The following is an 18,618-nucleotide window of genomic DNA, read 5'->3' on the forward strand; positions in this document are numbered from 1 at the left end:
CGCGGTGTCGGCGGCAGGAGGCGGCCCCGCTCCGTCCCATAGAGGGGAGCGGGCCGAGCGCACGGCGCCAGGACGGCCGGTACGGCGGCGCCGCGGCCGCTCTGCGGGCTCCACCTCCGCCCCCGGGAAGAGCTCCGGGATCGGCCCGCCGGGCCTTCGGGGCTGCGGGAGCGCGGCTGGGCCTCGGCGCTGGGGCCGAGAGGAAAGCGAGGAACCGTTATCACTGAGTCGGGTGAATTAAACGTTCACATATATTTGCTGAAAAAACTTATATACATCTGTAGCAAGGCTCTGCCAAGTCTGAAAGATAAGCATCATCTAGGCACTAAATTAAAAAAATAAAAATCTGACCTTTAAATCTTTTTTTTTGTTTGTTTTTTGTTTTGTTTTGTTTTTTGTGGTTTTTTTGTTGATTTTTTCCTTTTCTTTTTATCCACGTCCAAGAGCACAGACCGTTTATTTTGGTAGCGCATTGGGTGCAGGATGTGTCTGTGTGGGGATCCAGGACAACCCGCGGAACGTCGGCATTGCTTTGGGACAGGATGGAAAGTGATGAGAAGCCGCCGAATGCCTCACAGCCCAGTAATGCACAGAGTATATCGGGTTGCAAAAGGGTCACAGAGTAGCAGTCAAAGAGAAGCTTAAACACCCAGACTTAGCGCACACGGCTGATAATAAGAACAAGGTACAGAGCATGCCGGCTAATGAAATAAACGCCACTTACAACCCTGTTCCCCACCAGTGTAACCCCGTAAAAACCATCCCGTGATTGAAATGGACTCTGAAGAGATGTCTGCATCCAGTCACAGTAAGGTGTGAAGATACAGGAAGTTTTATAGCATTTGTATTTTAAGGATTTAGGGCAAGTACATGTTCTTCTACTGAATAAAAAGAAAGTTAGTACTTAAAAGGTTCAAAAATATATCAATCGTGATTTTTTTTTTTTTTTTTACATAAATAAATTATATCGATTTTGGATTTAACAGCTGAGAAAACCCTTTTCTGCTTCCACTGGAGGCAAAACTGAACAAAATGTTAGTTAAATAGAGATAGCAGCATTTCTAAGAAATCTGTCGACAGCGATCCAGTATCTGTGCTACGAGGAAGTCATTAAATAGAAGACATTTAATTAGGGGGGGGTTTGCATCGTGATTGGTTACAGACTTTAAAGAATCACCCAATCCAGGAGTCTGGGAATACGGCCGGGAAAGTCTGACTTTGTCAGCTGGGGGGTAACAGACTTCTTTGAGATGCTGATTTCAACATGTACACCATTTATCATTCCAAGTGTATAAAAGACAACGACAACAACGACGACGACAAAAAAAAGCATCATAAATAAATAATGCGAACTGAAATAGTTATGCCAAAACATTGGACCATCCGATAAATTAGCAAAAACTGTAACAGAAAATAAGTAAAAAATACAGTAAATTGTGACGACCGGATGTGTGACCGATGACTCGACGCTCCCTACGCCCGCCGCACCGCCGCGCTGACTTCAAGTCTCAAACCATGAGCTGCAAATGAGAACGAGCCCAAGTGAAAGGGAAACGAAAGGAGTGAAGGGAAGGAGGAACGAAGGAGTTGCCTGTGGAAGTGTCTCAACACACACAGAGTTTCGGGCACCGACTGCATTAAAACCTGTCCATTTAAAACACGTACGTCAAAATCATTTGCTGATGGGGGGGGACGACTCGGAAATACTGTTCAACAGCACGTAGAGGAATGGAAAGAAGAAGCAAACGTGATCTCTTCACAGTCTACCACTAGGAGAGAAGAACAAACTCAGCTCTGGAGATCCCGCGGTCCTTCTGCCCTCAGAGCAGCGCAGCCTGCAGCCTCCCCTGCTCTGACAGACGCCACGTCAGTGCACGGACCCCAACGGACAGCAACGCAAAAAGCCTCAGCGTTCATAAAAGAGCATTAAAATCAGTGTGGCCTGTTTGTGGCTTGGGAAAACAACGTCACAGCTCTCTTAATGCCATAGGTGAGGACTAACGCCGTACATGAGAATGGGATTCTAGCGGGGCCATGGGGGAACTGGCAGCGACAGGTACAGGAATCCCAAAAAGTCATGCAAGATGTGCAAAACATTTTCAGCTCGGGCTGAAAAGCTCTCGTAACTATCAAGGAAAGGGCAACGAAAGCCCCACGTAACGTAAAACCAAACTTTGGTTTGAAGAAATACAAAAGAATGCCTACATAACATTGTCCCTCACTGTCGTTTGCTTCCAGACCTTTGAGGTGGGGCTGATGGAGAAATTATTCCACTACCAGTAACGTCTCTTTGTTTCAAAGAAATGAATATATGCATTTTCAATCATTAGGTATATACTTCTGTCTATACTACTATTCTAATAACCATGATAAAATAGGGAAATACTTCAAATCAAAAATACACATCAGCACTTACTATAGCTGTGCTTTTTACCCCCAAATACAGGCTCTGTCACTCAGTGTCGCTGGAGAAAGAACCACCCCTGTCAGCGTGCAGACCAAGAGGTGAGAGCTTAGCTTTTGCTCTGGTTTTGCCTCCTTTTCTTCTTGAATGTGTGAGCGGTTTTAGGGGGTGCCCAAGAACTGGATTTGCTCGGCCGGGATGAACGACTGGAAAACAGAACGAGAATTCTGTGCCTCCCACACTAGCTAGACAACACTGTTTATCTAATAAAGTGGCAAGACCCTGCAACTATTAACATATGTCACCATAGTTTTCTGACAGGGAGTTAGGTAGATAATATTACTCATGGAAACACAGGTTTATGAAGGTGGAGTGGGGGCAGGAGGGTAAGTAACAAATAGGTATGGGATAAGAAACTTACAAGCCACAATCTTTTTTTTTTTCAAGGAAACAAAAGTTCTAATTGGTATCGTTAACTTCCTTGACCTCCTCCTCTGCTGGTACGTCCTGCTCTTTCTCTGCTGGCAAAGGCGGTGTTTGCTCTGTACAGTTTTGACCATCTGCAGCTTCTTTTTCGGGCAGCGAAACAGTTTCTGGTTCCGGGTTCGCTGCGTCCCCTTTCGCTTTCTTTCTCTTCCGCTTCTGGCTCTCCAGACTGGCTGCCTCCGTGTGCCTGGCCTGCTGCATGCCCGGCAGCGCCATGCCAATGCCAGGGGAGAGAAACATTGACGGATAGATCAGTCCGGGTGACATCCCTGGGATAAGAAACGGGTTAAAAGCTACAGGACTACTGGTAGTTATTGCGGATTCTGTCTGATTAGAAAACGAACTAGGGCCGGGCTTATCTTCAGAAAGAGTTTCTTTTTTCGCATCCTGGCTGCTCTGTTTATCCTCAGTAGCTTTCTCTGCGTTCGACGTACCACCTTTTGTTGTGCTTGTTAAGGAAGTCGGAGCAGTCGCGGTACAAGCCGTTGCCATGGGTGGGTTGAGAAGCCCTCCGACGCCAAACATCTGCGGCACGGTGGCCATGCCTGGCAGCATCATGGGCAACATGCTCAGGGTGCTCTTCACGTCCTCGCCAGCAGGCACAGCCGCAAAGCCCGCGGGGAAGCCAACCAGCCCGGTCAGAGGGATCCCTTGCATGTTTCTCATGTTTTGAAGTCCCACTAGATCCATTCCGGCAATCAGTCCGTTCATGAACAATGGTCCCATTCCAGAAGAATCTGCTACAACGCTGGGGCCTTTGATGAGCTCACTTCTGGGCCGCCTCCCCCTGCGGCGCGGCCCCGCATCACGCATCACCGGCTCAGTCAGCACACGGTTGAATTTGCTTTCTGGTAAGTAGCCCTGGGAACGAAACAGACACAACACAAAATGCCTCATTATTGCATCAGAGGAAATCTGTGGCTTTTCCGTACTCGCGTCTGCATCCCAGATGGTGTTGCACAGAAACATTTGTTTACATGATTCTGGATATGGAATTTGCGAGGTACGCAAGACTTCTCCCCAAGGGATGCTGCCAAGTGCAGGACATCCTCACTGTGCCCTGGCAGAGTACTGCAGTGCCAATGTGCACGGGGGAAAGGAGGCAGCAGGGGCAGCAGCCTTCGGCTCCTCTGAGCCCCCGCCAGCTGCTCCTGAGGACCGGAACCCTTCCTAGCATGAGGAGCACCACATCAGAGGCTCCAAGTTCGCTCCCATCCCAGCTTTAGTCCCGGCTCCAGCAACAGCCGGACATGAGCTCTAAGGGCCAAATTTTCAGTGTCCTGCTGGACAGCAGAGCTGCAGGAGATGCAGAGGGTGGGCGTGCTGCTGAGCTCCGTGAACATTCACTGCAGGAACAGAGCCCAGCGACACAGCGAGGGAGAAGACAGCCCACCTTCGTGGAGCAGTGCAGGGAGACACACAGCACAGCTTAGCACTCCATTTTTCAGTGTTCTCATCACAAATATTTGAATGTTTCTTTCGTGCCTCCCTTGAGCTTCAAAGACTTTTGTGCCTTTCAACAATTTCCAATGATAGATTTGCACATGAGCTGTACTTCCCACTGACACCTCAAGTGCAGAACAAACCATTGGGGAAGTTTGCACAGCTCAGCTGCTGCTCCAGGAGGGATGAGCACACACTGGTGCACATGGAAATCTGCACAGTAGCCCAGGTAGCCTGAGTACTGTGGGGCAGCCTGCCCAACACCCAGCCCTAGTGCCCCACCAGTGGCCGTCCCTCTGCATGCATGCACGGAGTGAGGCAGATGGGGCTGCTGAGCGCTACGGGCCGATACACAGCTCTCCCTCTGGCAAAGTGGGGCAGCCTAGGGGCCATCTGCAGGAGCTGGGGGCAATGCGAGGCAGCTGACTGCACTGGGTGTGCAGGCCAGAATGTGCCGAATAGCCAACGCTAATTAAAAATGGATTTCAGAGTGGTACAAAACTCTAAGCCACCTGATCCCCCCTCTAGCCCCTGCTCAGCAAGGATGCTGCAGGATGCAGCCACGAAACAAGGAGCAGCGAGTGGGGCCTCTGGGAGCAGCCCAGGGGGATGCATGTGGCTGCTGCCCCTCGCCAGAGTAGGGACCAGTGGGTGAGTGCACTGGTAGGGCTCTGCTTTCTGCTGCCCCTGTCCTGCTGTTGTACCAGCCCTTGGGTCCCCCAAGCCACACACCCAACAGCAGGCTCAGGCTGGCATGCACAGAGCTTGCAGGAGCTGATAAAAAGGCACGGCCCAGGAAACTGCTGGAAAATGTGACCCACAAGAACGCACTGCGTGCAGCTCCTCCCCTGCACGCAGGTGGATGACTGCTCCTGGTGCGCTCCTGCTGCCCCAGCTGTCTCTCAGTCTTCCAGGCCTTCCAGGAAGGCTCTGCAGTGGCCGCCCTGTCCTGCCATGCCCTGTCCCAGGGGCACTGAGCACCTCCTCTCCTGCTCGGCCACTATGCAGAGCCGTGGCTGTGCCCAACCTTCCTGTGCCATGCGGCCCAGCCGGCCCTCCAGCTGTGCCCTCCCCGAGAGGCCCTGCCCTGCAGTTCATGGGGCCTCACTGCAGAAAGGTGGTGGGGATGGGGAGGAGGAAGAAAAGATGATATGATACAGATTTCTCCAAAAGCTCTAACTTACTGAAAGCTTAACAATGTCAGCCCAGTCAGCTGCAACAGCATACTCCAAGTTTGCATCAAGCCACCTTGGCAATTCCTTCAATGCTGGTGCCGTGGCTCCCCCTAACTATAAAACATAGCAGAAGGATGACCTCTATTGCAGAAAGAGTTATGCAAAATAACACAAGAAATACGATTAAACGTCTAGGCAAACACACACTTTAGGAGCATCTACCAGCCTCTGAAGGGGATGGCTGCTACACACCTGAGAGGCTCATGCAGCAGGTGGCTGAGCAGACAGGCCATCCTGGTCCTGTCCAAGCAGAGGGAGAATACCCTGGGGTGCTGATTAAGGCGCAGCTGAGAGCCTGAGGCCAGGGTTCTCTGCTCATGGCTGCAGGCCAGTCCCTCCACCCATGCTGTGAAGGGGATGACACCACATCCCTTGGCTCACCGTCTGGGGCTGCAGTTTGGCTGGGGCAGAGGCTCTTCCCTTACTATGCCACTTGGCAGGACTCAGTATGGGACCAATGCTTTCAGCCACATAGCTCAGGGAGCAGAGGGCCAGCCCCTGTGCCCTGCCCCACCACCCAGCACTGCCCTCCTGCCCACACGTGTGCTATGGGATGGAGACAGAGACACGCTGAGAACTGGAGGAACCCACCCAACTCACCCAAGTCTCCAGCGGCCACTGTGGGTGCAACACAGAAACACAGGTGTGGTTGAATCAGTCTCCTTCTACTCTACCACTCTGCCTTGGATTCAGAGGTGATTATGGCTACATCACCTCGTGAAGCCCTGGGTGTGTTTAACAGTTACACTTGGGTGTAAAGTACCCCGTCTCATTTAGAGAGGTTGCTATCAGTGCACAAGAGGTGGGTAACTCCACACTCCCACCTCTAGCTTCTTGGTAAGCACATCTCAGTAAGCAAGAGAAAGCACTGCAAGCCCTCCATTCCCACATGCCTCTCGCTCTGCAGGGTGTCATCCTGCTGCACCTCATAAGGAGGAACAAAACAGAGACATTTGCACACATGGGAATACTACAAGTTTTGGAATACTGCAGTGAGTGCAAAGGTCATGATCAGATCCAGAACAGGAAACAGCAGCCAGGGCTATGCTGATGGCAGCTCTCACACCAAAGGCTGTCACACTGTGCTGCTGCCGGGTCAGTGTGCAGCCGCAGTGGTGAGCACCCAGCCCTTCCTGCTGCAGCCAGTCACATGTAGGTGTCTCCTCTGTCACACGCATCACAGAATATCATACACCGAGTATGTATTCCAGACTTTTGTCCCATCCATGTGGCTCCCTGGATTAAGATCCACCCCTGGCCTGCTCAAGTTCTGCTAAATGCTTCAGGACACCGAGGGCAGAGCACAGAATAGACCTTTGCTTACCCTCCGTCCAGTACCCTTATGTACCACCGGCACCCGCTCCTCGCCCGTGAGTGCACTAATGTCCAATTTGTTGGGGTCCTTGCAGCGCTGCCTCCTCTGCTTGGGCTTGTCTGAAAAATTCTGGAGTGCAAACAAGACGACGTTAATGAGAGCAGATGGCTTAATGAGCCTGGCTGGCTAGAAGCCCTGCAGGACGATGACACAGATGAGCACCCGAGGGACGGGGATGTTCCCGCAGCCCTGGGCAGAAGCACTGTGAGCAGCACACAGCAGCCTCCGCCACAGGGCCTGTTTTCAAATGAGCATTAATTGCTGTAGGTACAAAGGGACAGCACCTGCCAGCTCCCCCCAACTTGTACACACACATCTGTAAGAAGGGTGCCCTGCTTCTCTGCAGCTCAGCCACACTCTGTTCTGCTGTATTTCAGCCATTCCCACTGCACAGCTGCTGCACCCTGCTTGGGGTCCCAGCCCTTCAGGAAAGCAGTGCAGTTACAGCTGAGCTGCTGCACAGACACTGATCACACCAAGCCCTTGGGACACCCATCAATGCTGGCCTTTGTGAATTCAATGGAGCTGCTCCAGGACCCCAAGGCAGCTTTCACACTGACCCCTCAGAGATAGAACACCTGCCCTGAGGCAGCACACCCCACAGTGCTGACATGAAGCTTGCTGGCAGCAGCAGGTCACTGGTGTGGCAGATGTGTGAGCTCCATAAGCACCCCAGAAGGCCAGGGCAATGGGAAGTGGTGGAAAGGCAGCTCCACTGCTGCCCCACCAATGGACTGCTTCCTGCAGTGCTCCTGGTCTGGGGCACAGACCTCTGTGTGTCTCAGGGTCTTGAAAAGCTACAGCCCTGCTGCTCGAGCACATACTGGGCTCCTCAGCTCTCAGGAGCCCCACACCCTGCCCAGCTCGCCCCTCCTCCATGCTCCTGTGTGCCAGCCCTGGGGAAGCTCTGCCTTGGGCACACACAGTCTTCTGTGACCAAGAAGCAGTGTGTTAGGTATGGGATCACATTTCTTCCTGCAGCTTGTACTCTGCCTACCACATTGTCCCAAAGGCTGAACAGGCTGAAATCTGAGGAGCAGATCACCCTGTGAAACCAAGAGTTGGGTGGATATCTGTGAAACTACAAGAAGAATCAGACAGGCTTTGTGTCCTGCTCAGTGCCACTGCACTCTGGCTGTGACTGTGGATATGTGCCCACAGCACAGAGCTTCCATTTTCAAAGCAAGGAACTCCACTTTGCAGGAAACCTGCTGTCTGGGGGCCTCACCTATTACAACAGCATGGCCTACAATGACCCCAAATGGAAAGGAGCCCATGGGCCTTGAGCATCCCAAACGTCTTTTCCCATTTATCTCTTTATCCCTGTCACCTCTGGAACACACCAGACTACAGACTCACACCGCACATCTCTGATGCCCAGGACTGGAGCTGTAGGACGGACCTTGGGGCAGGGACATGCAGCTCAGCAGGTGGGTCCTGCGACTGCACAGGGAACGAACCATGCCCACCCCCAGAGCGTGACCCAGGCATGATGAACACTGCCATCCGTGTCACAGGAAAAGACGCTACGCTTTGAGATACATCGTGGAAGCCTTGAATTCAAAAGCAACCACACTACACCTAACACCAAAGGCAGCACACAAGGCAGACATAGAAACACACACGTGCCACCAAAGGCCACCCTTACTGTGCCGAAGCCGGGAACGTCAAGCGTGTAGTCGGACTGCTGACGGAGCCAGTCAAGGAGACTCTTGTTGGGGACAGCCTTCTCGGCCTGGCTGCCTGCAGCTGGGACTGGCTGCGGAGTTGAGGTAGCAGCTGCTGGCCCATCTAGGAGGGGGCTGTTCTGGGGCGTCTGCAGCTGATCATCCTGAACATCCTGGAGTGAAGGGAGGAGCAGCCCATCAGCAGCATGTGGTGATGCATCTGTCCCCACACAGCTCCCAGAGCAGTTCAAATGCCACCACAGCATAGGCTGGCTTCTTCAGCCCCATATTATTAACCCCACATATTGTTCTGTGATATTCCCTGCATTTGTTCCCTAATCCACCCACCCCAATGCATTCTGCTTCCACTCAGCCCCAGCACTGCCAGCATGGAGGGCAGAGAGCTGGGGGATGCTTCTGCATCTCAGCTGCAAACACTCTTGTGACTAGGGGAGACACTTCCCCAAGAGACCCCACTCCCACTCATGGTCTGAGGGACTGCTCTGGCTCCCACTGGGAGCTCAAGTGGATCACAGGGAAGAAGCCTCCTGGCAACAGCTTAAATGCAGATGTGAACTTTTTATCATCTTCTCTAACCCCAAACACTCCACATCTGGAACAACTGCTTGTGATATTGTTTATCAGGGGCAGCAGAGCTTGCATAGGGAAGCTGGACCATGAGTCAAACTGTGCTGACTGCATGGGGGCCACGTGAGAGGAAGGAGCATTAGCTCACCTGCAGCCTGGTTGGAAGAGGCCTCTCCTTCAGGAAGATGAGGTCCATCCCTTCTACATTTTTTCTCCTGCCCCGTCTCCTCCTCATGGCAGCATCGTCTCTTCGGAGGCTGCCGTTTACAATCTGTCCTGTGACAGGATGGATTAACCCCGCCTGCAGAATGCCAGACAAGTCCATGCCCAGGGAGCCCTGGAGGGTGTTGACAGTCCCCAGCTTGGGCATGTTCGTATTCAGAGGGAAAGGAGAGGAGTTCCCCGGGGATCCATCAGAGGCTCTGGACAGGTCCACAGCCGCGTCACGCCAGCCATTCAGTACGATAGGAGGATGAACGTGGGCTGCTGCCAACTGCTCCAAGCTCCTCTGCTTGGCGTCTCTCTCCAACTCAAATTCATACAGCCGCCTGTGCTTCCGCTCATCTTTTGCAAAGGCAGGGTTCAGGAAGCCTTCCTGTGTGGATCAGAGGCACAGAGCAGGTTATAGCCGCTGGTGCAGCATCATGGACTCCAGCTGTTCAAACCAACGCACAGAGCTAGCGGTCAGGCTGCCCTGCTCCTCTGCAGGACGCCCCATCCCTGGGCAGAGCACACATCACTCTGTGTGGAAGTGGTGCTGTGGTACCCTCAGGCCAGCACTGACTCCCACATGCTTCATCCACTGCTGAGGTGGAGTCTCAGGTCAGCAGCTTCTCACTCTCTGTGCCATGTCCATCAGTGGGAAATGAGAGACCAACAGGGCAGTGCCCTCTCCTGCACGCCTTCCTTTGGGACACTGGGGCAGCTGGGAGCTCACCAGGAGCCCTCAGCAGAGGGACTGAGCAGCCCAAGCTGCACATTATGCACAAGTGGCACCAAGAGGCAGCAAAATCCCCACCTGGAGCAGGAAGCTACTGAGCACCTGGGGAAATGCTTCACCCCAGGGTTCTCAACATGTCTCCCCTCAAGGGTCCCCCTCACCTTTTGTACCTGTGAGATTAACACTCCATTGTTGAAGCTGGGATCGGGGGCTTCTGACTCAGCAAAGCTGTTTCTGCTGCCGGCATTGCTGGCTACGGCTGGGGCTGCCAGCAGGCTCTGAGTCTCAAACTGCTGGCTGGAGGATGGCCACTTGCCCTTCAGGATGGCGTGGCAGATGTTGTCAATGCGGCTGATGATCACACGATCCTGCAAACAGGATTGGATGGGGGGATGCTGGGACTTTAATGACTTTAATTCATATATGCCAACTCAGGATTAAAGATAAACCCAATCCTTGTGCCCCAGCTCAGTAGCAAACTGCTGTGGTGCAGCTACAGCCATGGCCTGGTGAGAGCACTGAGCACAGTGTCCATTGGGAGCCACATGCAGAGAAGCAGGGGCTGTGAGCCTCTGCCTGTCAGGACAAGACAGTAACATCCACAATAGAAAGCGTTCATCTTCAACTCACCTTAGGCCACTCAGAGAAGGAGTAAAGTGTCTTTTCCTGCAGCAGCTGGGCAATGGTTGGTGCCCGGGCATCCTGCAGGTCATCGATCTCCCCAGGCAAGAGAGAAGTTGAACTCTTGCTTTCTTCCTCCAAATATTTCTCTGGTCCATCTGAGAAAGCAACAGAACAGAGCCCATCATCACTCTCCTCCCCTTACCCCTCAGGATGGTAACACTTCCTCTCCCCACCCATGTGCCCAGCAGGTCCCCAGCAGATCCCATTCCCCAACCATCCAGCAAGAAACACAGCACTCCTGGGCCAGGAGCAGGCAGTCCACATCGCAGAGGAGCAGGTGGCTGGGCACAGCCCTGAGATGAGTTCTGGGCTTTTACTACAGTGGCCCCCAGGTACTTCCCCAGTGACTCAGCGGGAGTCCTGGTGGGCAAGGAGAAGAGCAGGAGCCTTAAAGACAGAGCTGTCCACCAGAGAGTGCTCTGGGCTGGGAGGGGAAGGGTGTAGGTATCCCATGTCTGTACCCCAGGGCTGCTGGGGTCCTGGCAAACCCAACTAGCAATCAACCACCAACTCTTCGCTCCTTGGTCACATTGGCCAGAGGGGTCCAGTTCCTGCAGGGGTGGTAGCTGTTCCAGGAGGCTGGGCTCTGGCTCAGCTCTGGGGACAGCAGATCCCTCCTGTCCCAGCTGGAGGGGAGGAGGGGACTGTCAGCCAGTAGGAGCTCTCAGACTGTACCTTAGCTCTCAGACTGTACCTTGACTCTGGCTGCTGCCATTTTTCTCCTCCTCATCTCTGATCTCACACTCCTCCTGCTTAACCCCCGGAGGCTCAGGGTGCAGGGCCTCTCTGCAGCCTGCCTGCCCTTCAGCCTCTTGGCTCCAGTCTTCTCCCCCAGCATGAAGGGGCTGTGCCCCCAGGGCTCCCGGTGGAGGAGCAGACAGGCTGAAAGCCCGGCTCTGAGACTGGCTTGGCAAGTGCTGCAGGGTGTTCTCCTCATCCAGGCTGAGGTCCTCCCTGCCCTTGGGCCCAGGCTCTGCAGGCATTTCAAGAGTCCCCAACCCCAGGGTCTCTCTCTCACTGTTCACATCTTCAGGACAAACGTCCTCATGTGTGGGGAGGCCAGGGCTCTGCTCCTCACCCCCAAGTTCATCACAGCTGGCCCTGACCCTCGGACCACTCAAGCCTTCTGCAATATCCGCTGCTGCCTCTGAGTTATCATCATCCTCTTCCTCCTCATCTTCCTCACTGTGGCTCTGACTTGGAACTGCTTTTGCCTCCATTCCTTTCTCCTGCAGCAGATTAATGAATCTCTGCTCAGGAGGGACCTTCATGTCATAGTTGTGAAGGCTGGGACTGTATAGCCCCATATTTATGACTCCTTCCATGGCACGGTGCTCAGGCAGCACTGGCGCAGGGCTGCCAAGGTCTCTCTTCTGCTGCATGGCCTCGCAGAGCTCTGCTGGGATGCTCCGTGAACGGTCACTTTCGGGAGTAGAAGGTGAAGGCTCAGCTTCTTCATTCTGACAGTCCATTTGGTCACAGCCCACCTGCAAACCCTCCAGGAAGGAAGCCTCTCTCATGGCCTCTGCGTCACAGCTGGATGGATCCTCGTCCCCCTCCAGCTTGCCCTCAGACAGTTTAGCGATGCTGCTTCCAACATCTGTGCAGCTCGGGCTGTCTCGGGCGAGGGAGCTCTGCTCACTGTTGCAGGCCTTCTCGTCGTACATCATACACATCAGTGAGTCCGGCAGCGAGCTCTCATCATAGTTACTGGAAATGATGTCCCGAACTTTAGACATGAATGTTTCACAGTTTGCATCTGGTGGGCTGCCCCCAGCCTGGGACATGGTGCTGTCAGTGTTTTCCAGCTTGATCTGCCTCTCGGTCTCATTCTCCAGGGATTCACAAGTCCTATCCACATGGCTATACAGAGGGGAAGTGTAGAGTTTGGAGTTAGTCTGATACAGGCAGCACAGAGTTTCTGAGCCTGGGATCCCTGTTCTTTTATGCTGAGCATAGTTCCTGTATGCATCTAAAAAAGACAGCTGCGGGTCATTCATGATGTAGTAGTCTGTGCGATTCAGGCCATGCTTGGCGGTGCCGATCAGCAGGTCCCGGTCGTGTTTGCCACACTCCCACCACACAGGCAGGTAGAGGCTGGGCCGGCACAGCTTGAGCCGCTCGTGGAGCTGCGGGCACTTCAGCACCTGCTCGCGCACCTTCCGCAGCAGCTCAATGCGGTACAGGGTTCTGGCAGCACGTTCCTCTGTGATGGGCTCCACATAGATGTCGGGGTCCGGGGGACCTACAACAGAGACAGAAGAGCCAAGGCCCTATTAGACAGACTGATGAAGGCTGCACAGAAGCTGGCTGAGTTTTCTGCTGTTCAGACTGCAGGTGAGGTGGAGGCAGGGCAGTGCTTGAAGCTGCCATTGGGACCGAGTTTGCCAGTGCCGCCACCTTCCACCCATTTGTGACCAAATGCTCACAATGAAGGACGCTTACTTGAGCTAATCAGCTGAGCCAAGAATAGCACTTGGCTACAGAAGGTTCAGTACCTTGCCTGAGCTCTGCCCATCAGAGCCAGCAATGCTGAAGCCACAGGGAGCTGCCACCAGAGCAGCTCCCTGAGGTGTGAGCCTGGGGCAGCCCTGTAGCAGCTTCTCAGAGAAGGGTGTCTTTCAACTCATGCAAGCTCTTTTGATGAGGAACGCCTACACATCCATACCTAAGGCATGAACACACATCTCTAATGAGCTTTGTACAAGACTGGACCTCCTGGCAGGTCTGAGATGAGATCCTTCCTGTTCAAAGCAAATCACTTTGTGCTTAAGTAGCACCCAGGCAGCTTTTCATCCGCCATGTCCTGCATGAGCCAATGTGTTGGGGCTCTGCTGGGTGCTTCCAGAAAGCAGATGCCTGGTGTGTTGGCCAGACTTCCCAAGCCTCCCGTGCTACCTTCAGACCCCCTCTGCCCTGCAGGAGAGCACCTCAGACAGTTGGGCAGCAGTGCAGGCACAACATGGACTCTGCATAGCACCAGCAGAGGGGTGCCTAGGCAGAAAGCAGCAACACATATCACACAAACAAACCCCAGCTTCAGTGTGGAGGAGGTGTGAACTGCTGCCTTTCTGCTTCTCTTCCCTCACATCTAAAGATCACCTGCCTTGGGTAAAATTAGTTGAGATTTCATGGGAGAATTCCATGAATTGAGTGAGAGCAGGTGCTGAAGCCTTTGTGGCAGCGCTGCTTTCCTGTTGAACCAGAGAGATAGCCAAAAATGCAGGTGTCTGCAAGCCCATACCCTGGCTGGTGTCTTGCTGCTTCCTACTCTCATGAAGCTCCTGCCTTACTCTCCTGACCCACGAGAGCAGTGTGACCATTTCTGGCCCACAGCTCCGTGGATCTCCCACAGAGGCCATGCAATTTTCACTTACCATCTTCTTTCCACAGTGGGAGACCACAGACACTCTTGCACATGGCCATAAAGCTATGGAAGTACTTCTCTAAGCTCTCATCTGTTTTCTTCTCCAAACGAGATATGGCTCGGAACTGGGTCCAGTCAAACATCTTTTTCTCCTGGTCATAGATGACCCCAAAGGAAGAGACGGTGCGGTAAAAATCTGCCTGCTCCCTCCTCGTCCACCTGTGGGGCAGAGGAGACGACACATGAGCACCACAGACACATGTGCTAATGCCAGCATGGACAAGACAGCAGTCAGAGAGGCTCAGAGCAGGTTATCAGTTACTTCCCACCACTTCTGGGAGAGGTGCAGGAGGAGCATCATCACCTGAGTCTCTAAGGTGTGTAGCAAGGAGGAGTGAAGGCTGCAGGCTCTCTGGCACACATGGCAGTTAGCCACAAGCAGTCTCCAGAGGCCACTAGCAGGAAGTGAATGCAGCCAGGAGGGCTGGGCAGCCCAAGCAGGCCAGCTGTGATGGTGCCCATCCTTCAAACCTCACCCACAACAAGCTCTGAGCACACAGCTCTGCTTAGTGACACCCTGCTGAGGGCTGGAGGTAGATCCCTAGATGCTGGATTTGATCCTGATGGGATATCATCTGATTACTTTTGTTCTCCCACCAGGCCATTACATACAAAACACAGCAGGCTGCTCTCTGGGCTGGGCTGGTGGCCATGCTTCGGGGTCCCCCGTGCTGGGAACAGTGCTCCCATGTGCAGGAAGGAGCCATGCGCCTCTGCCACAGGCAGCTGGCTGAAGGGACAGTGGCTGTCAGTGCAAAGGGACTTCACCAGGCCTAAACCAGCTGTGTAAGAGACCCACTGCCTGGGCCTCTGCTCTATTACCTTTTCTGCATCTCTTTGTTCACTGAGTCCATCTCAGAGGCTCTCCGGAACACCTCATCTTGCAGCCAGTATCCATGGTTACCGGGCACCAGCATCTCACCACGCGCAGGCAACTCTTTGCGGTTGCAGCGCTGGTAGACAGTGACGAGCCGCCGCAGCCTGGCTGTGAGGGCAGATGAGACAGGCCAGCAGGATCTGTCTGAGTCGGAGCCATCCTGGGCTTCAAACATCAGCAAGGACATCAGTATTTAATGTGCGCTGCAGAGCCCCGGGGCCGCACGCTGCCTCCTGCTTCCGAGAGCTCCCTCCCACCTTCCCTTCACATGTTTGTGGTGGCCACCCCTGGGCCTTTGCACACCAAATGCTGTTGGCTCACACCCTGACCAGGTCTGAACCTCTTTCAGAGAGCCCAAGGGCGGAGACTGGGGTAGAAACAATGGATCTGGGCCAAGCAACCTCCAAAACTCACTCTGCCCTGCCTGCCCAGCAGAGGGGCCGGCAGCCCACAGCACCAACAGCGGAGGCCCTGCACACTCATCTCATGCCCATGGCTGGCTTCAGTACTGCTCTTTTTCAGGATGTGCCTGCCCATCCCATCATGCATGACTCAGTTCTCAGAGCGCATTTGTGCTCTCACCCCAGAAATGCTCCTGCCATTACTGTACCGGGCTACAGCAAAGCCAAGCCAGACACTCTACAGCTAGCAGGACAATGTGCCAAAAGGACTTTCTGCGAGCCTCCTCTGCCCTTCAGCAGAGCTAGGGAGGAGTGCTGGATAAGCGCTGCCACCCAGGTTATGCTCTCAGCCATAAGCACAGCCTGCACATCCCAACCCCTTCCTGCCCTCAGCAGCCCCCTGTCATTGCTCTGGCCTTCCTGTGCCAGTCCCTGTGCAGCACTGTGCCATGCTGTGGGAGATTCAGCCTCACCTGCCGATGGCTCATCCCGCTTCTCGCCAGCTTCGCCTGCCCCAGCAGCCACAGTGTCCTGCAGAAAGAAACCATCAGAGCAACCACTGCTGAGCTGCGCAGGAGATCATGCTGCCCAGCCCTCACTCCATGGCCCTGGCAGGGTCTGGGCCACAGGACCACATGTCCTTGTGAGCAGCCCTCAGCACGCAGGAGCAAAGCAGTGCAAACAGCAGAGCTGACAGCTCAAGCATGCAGTGTCGTCTCCTTTGGGTCCCAACACAATGAACTGGGCCATAGCAGCACTGACAGCACCATACATATGCCACACCCTCATGGGCTGCCCAATCCACCGCTTGTCATCCTGGAATGCCCTTTATGGCTGCTGAAGCCAAGCATGAGAGCCTCCTGGCTATTCCCAGCCTCTGACACCCCTCTGATCCCTGTGAGGTGGATGCTGTCCAGTTCAGCAAGAAAAAGCCATGCTTCAACAAGCAGAAGTTGGCATGGGCCACAGATTGTGCATGGCAAGGCAACGACTGCAAAGAACAGGGATGCAGGCAGCGCTGCTCCCCCATGCTCCATGGCAGAGCTGAGCCACATCTGCAGCACCGGGTAGCACAGCAGGCAGCAGCATCCATCACCGCTAATCCCACTCACCTCCTGCTTTGGCAGCCCCTCCAGCTTTTCTCCATTGCTCTCTTCCTTTTCCACGGTGCTCCTGGATAAGACAGAGAATTAGTCCCTAGTAGTGCGGTGCCACTTCCCTTGCAGTGTCAGCAGTGCAGACAGCAGTTCCAGCTCTCTGCCCTGCAGCATGGAGCAGCTCCCACCTGTGCTCCCCACTGTCCATCATGCTCCCATCCACATTGCTTCCTTCTCCCCTCACAGCCCTCTGTAAGCATAGCTTGCTCCTTAACACCAACCCACTTCTCACACGGACACAAAACACCCAAGGGCTTGGCTCCATCCCCTACCCACCTTTCAGCAGTGTCCTGAGCCCCGTCACTGATGCCCTGCTCTGCAGAAAGCAGCTTCTCATCAGGCATGCCCACCTTCTCCAGGAAGCAGAGTGCTGGGTCTGCCCGCATGGCATTGTACCTCTCATAACCTGCCAAAGCCATCAGGGAGGAGAAAGACAGGGTGAGGGCAGGCCTGAACCTTGCTCTGGTGAACCTCCTGCTGTACATCCGGGAAAAAGCTGCCTTGCCCTTGCACAGCTGCAGTGCATGTCTATGACTCTGCCCCTCACATGGAGGTGGAAGCACACAAATCACATCCACTTCAGGTCATGTGGCTCTGGCCAGCTGCTCCATGCACATCCCTCTCACCTGCTGCCCCCCTCCCACACAAGCTGGCAACATACCATGCTTGAAGACACCAATGAGCAAAGATTTATCAGCTTCAGCATTCCACCAGTCCACCGGGATTTCCACGTAGTCGATGTCTGGCAGCAGCACATCCAGCTCTCTGCAGAAGACAAGTGTAAGCACTCCTCTTGCAGCCTCACCAGGTATAGCAGTGTGCCAGGGGCTGAGGGATGAGGGTAGGCCAGAGCTGGGGGCATCTAGGAGAGCAAGGCTGGCCTAACATGTCTCCCTCTGAAGAGCTGTGGTTTGCTCCACTGCACCCACTGCATTCCCTGTTTCTCCAAAGACTGCACAGCCCCTCTGCCCTCCCAGTCAAGCAACATCAGGGGACAAGAGCTCCTGTCTGCTAGGAGGAAGCACTGCAAGCCAGCCAGACCCACAGGAGCAGCACAGCCGGTCAGCTGGGGTGCAACACTCCCTCCACACAAACTTGTGCTGATTGAGCTGGGCTGGCACAAACCATCCTGAGGAAGGCAGCAGCACCTTCTCTAGTAAATTCATCTGACTATTTTGTGCTTCTTTCTGAAGCTCCAAGAGCTGACAGAGGGAAGGTCAGGAGCTGCGTGGCATTAGCTTAGTCCTCAGCATGGGGAAGGGATTGTAGGCCCCAGCGATGGGGTACGCCCTGCTCTAAGGCCCAGCCCTGGGAAGCGGGTGCAGTTCCTGCAGGCTTTTCCTTTGGGACTGAAGGCCAATTCATCGGGCAGCACACAGATTCTCCCCCAGGCTGGCACTGTGGCCTCAGAGCTGCCACAGCTCCTGCTCACACACAGCCACCACCAAAGCATGCCACAATATGCTCAGAGCAGGCCTGGCCGGGCTGACAGTGACACTGCTCAAGCACCGCTACCGTCACCATGAGAAGCAATGCTGGGGTTCACCTGAAGTTCCTACCTGGCAGGGGTGCCCTCGAAGGCTTTGTCAGCGGCCTCCCCGAGCACCTCAGCCTTCAGGTAGTACAGCATCCGCACTCGCAGCAGAACCCTGTTCTCGGGCACACAGAGAACACACATTCACATGCAGGTGCTCAGAGCTGTCGCTGGAGCATTTGCAGGGGGTGCTGTGAAGGTCCCGAGAGCAGCAAAAGCTGCTCCATGTGGTGTTCCCACATGGAAGGACTCACCCTCTGAATGCTATCTGACTCCCTGTAGCGTGGGCAGCTCAAGGGCTGCTGCCCAGAACACTGCTCCAGCCTTGTCAACAGGAGAAGCACCCAAGCCCAATGCTCTGCATGGGCAGAGCCCCCCATGGCTCGCTCCCACCCCCTCC

General features: G+C 54.3%; 1 protein-coding gene across 6 annotated transcripts in view; it reads right to left on the reverse strand.

Annotated features, from left to right (window-relative positions):
• Positions 1 to 817: 817 nt before the first annotated feature.
• Positions 818 to 18,618, reverse strand: part of CHD6 (chromodomain helicase DNA binding protein 6) — a 70,322-nt gene continuing 52,521 nt past the window's right edge. For 4 of the 6 annotated variants that reach the window (XM_072350563.1, XM_072350561.1, XM_072350560.1 and 1 more), the window contains 15 exons: positions 18,244 to 18,333; positions 17,346 to 17,449; positions 16,961 to 17,090; positions 16,640 to 16,700; positions 16,001 to 16,058; positions 15,072 to 15,291; positions 14,200 to 14,408; positions 11,517 to 13,067; positions 10,769 to 10,917; positions 10,300 to 10,506; positions 9,347 to 9,793; positions 8,592 to 8,783; positions 6,893 to 7,012; positions 5,518 to 5,622; positions 818 to 3,751 (listed from right to left, as the gene is read on the reverse strand). In XM_072350563.1, the coding sequence (XP_072206664.1) occupies positions 2,864 to 3,751; positions 5,518 to 5,622; positions 6,893 to 7,012; positions 8,592 to 8,783; positions 9,347 to 9,793; positions 10,300 to 10,506; positions 10,769 to 10,917; positions 11,517 to 13,067; positions 14,200 to 14,408; positions 15,072 to 15,291; positions 16,001 to 16,058; positions 16,640 to 16,700; positions 16,961 to 17,090; positions 17,346 to 17,449; positions 18,244 to 18,333 (4,531 nt within the window). In that variant the 3' untranslated portion in view covers positions 818 to 2,863. The remainder of the gene's footprint in view (positions 3,752 to 5,517; positions 5,623 to 6,892; positions 7,013 to 8,591; positions 8,784 to 9,346; positions 9,794 to 10,299; positions 10,507 to 10,768; positions 10,918 to 11,516; positions 13,068 to 14,199; positions 14,409 to 15,071; positions 15,292 to 16,000; positions 16,059 to 16,639; positions 16,701 to 16,960; positions 17,091 to 17,345; positions 17,450 to 18,243; positions 18,334 to 18,618) is intronic. The other 2 variants (XM_072350564.1, XM_072350566.1) reach the window with 2 other exon arrangements.

Source organism: Excalfactoria chinensis, chromosome 15 (assembly GCF_039878825.1).
Source record: "Excalfactoria chinensis isolate bCotChi1 chromosome 15, bCotChi1.hap2, whole genome shotgun sequence".
Classification (NCBI taxonomy): domain Eukaryota; kingdom Metazoa; phylum Chordata; class Aves; order Galliformes; family Phasianidae; genus Excalfactoria; species Excalfactoria chinensis.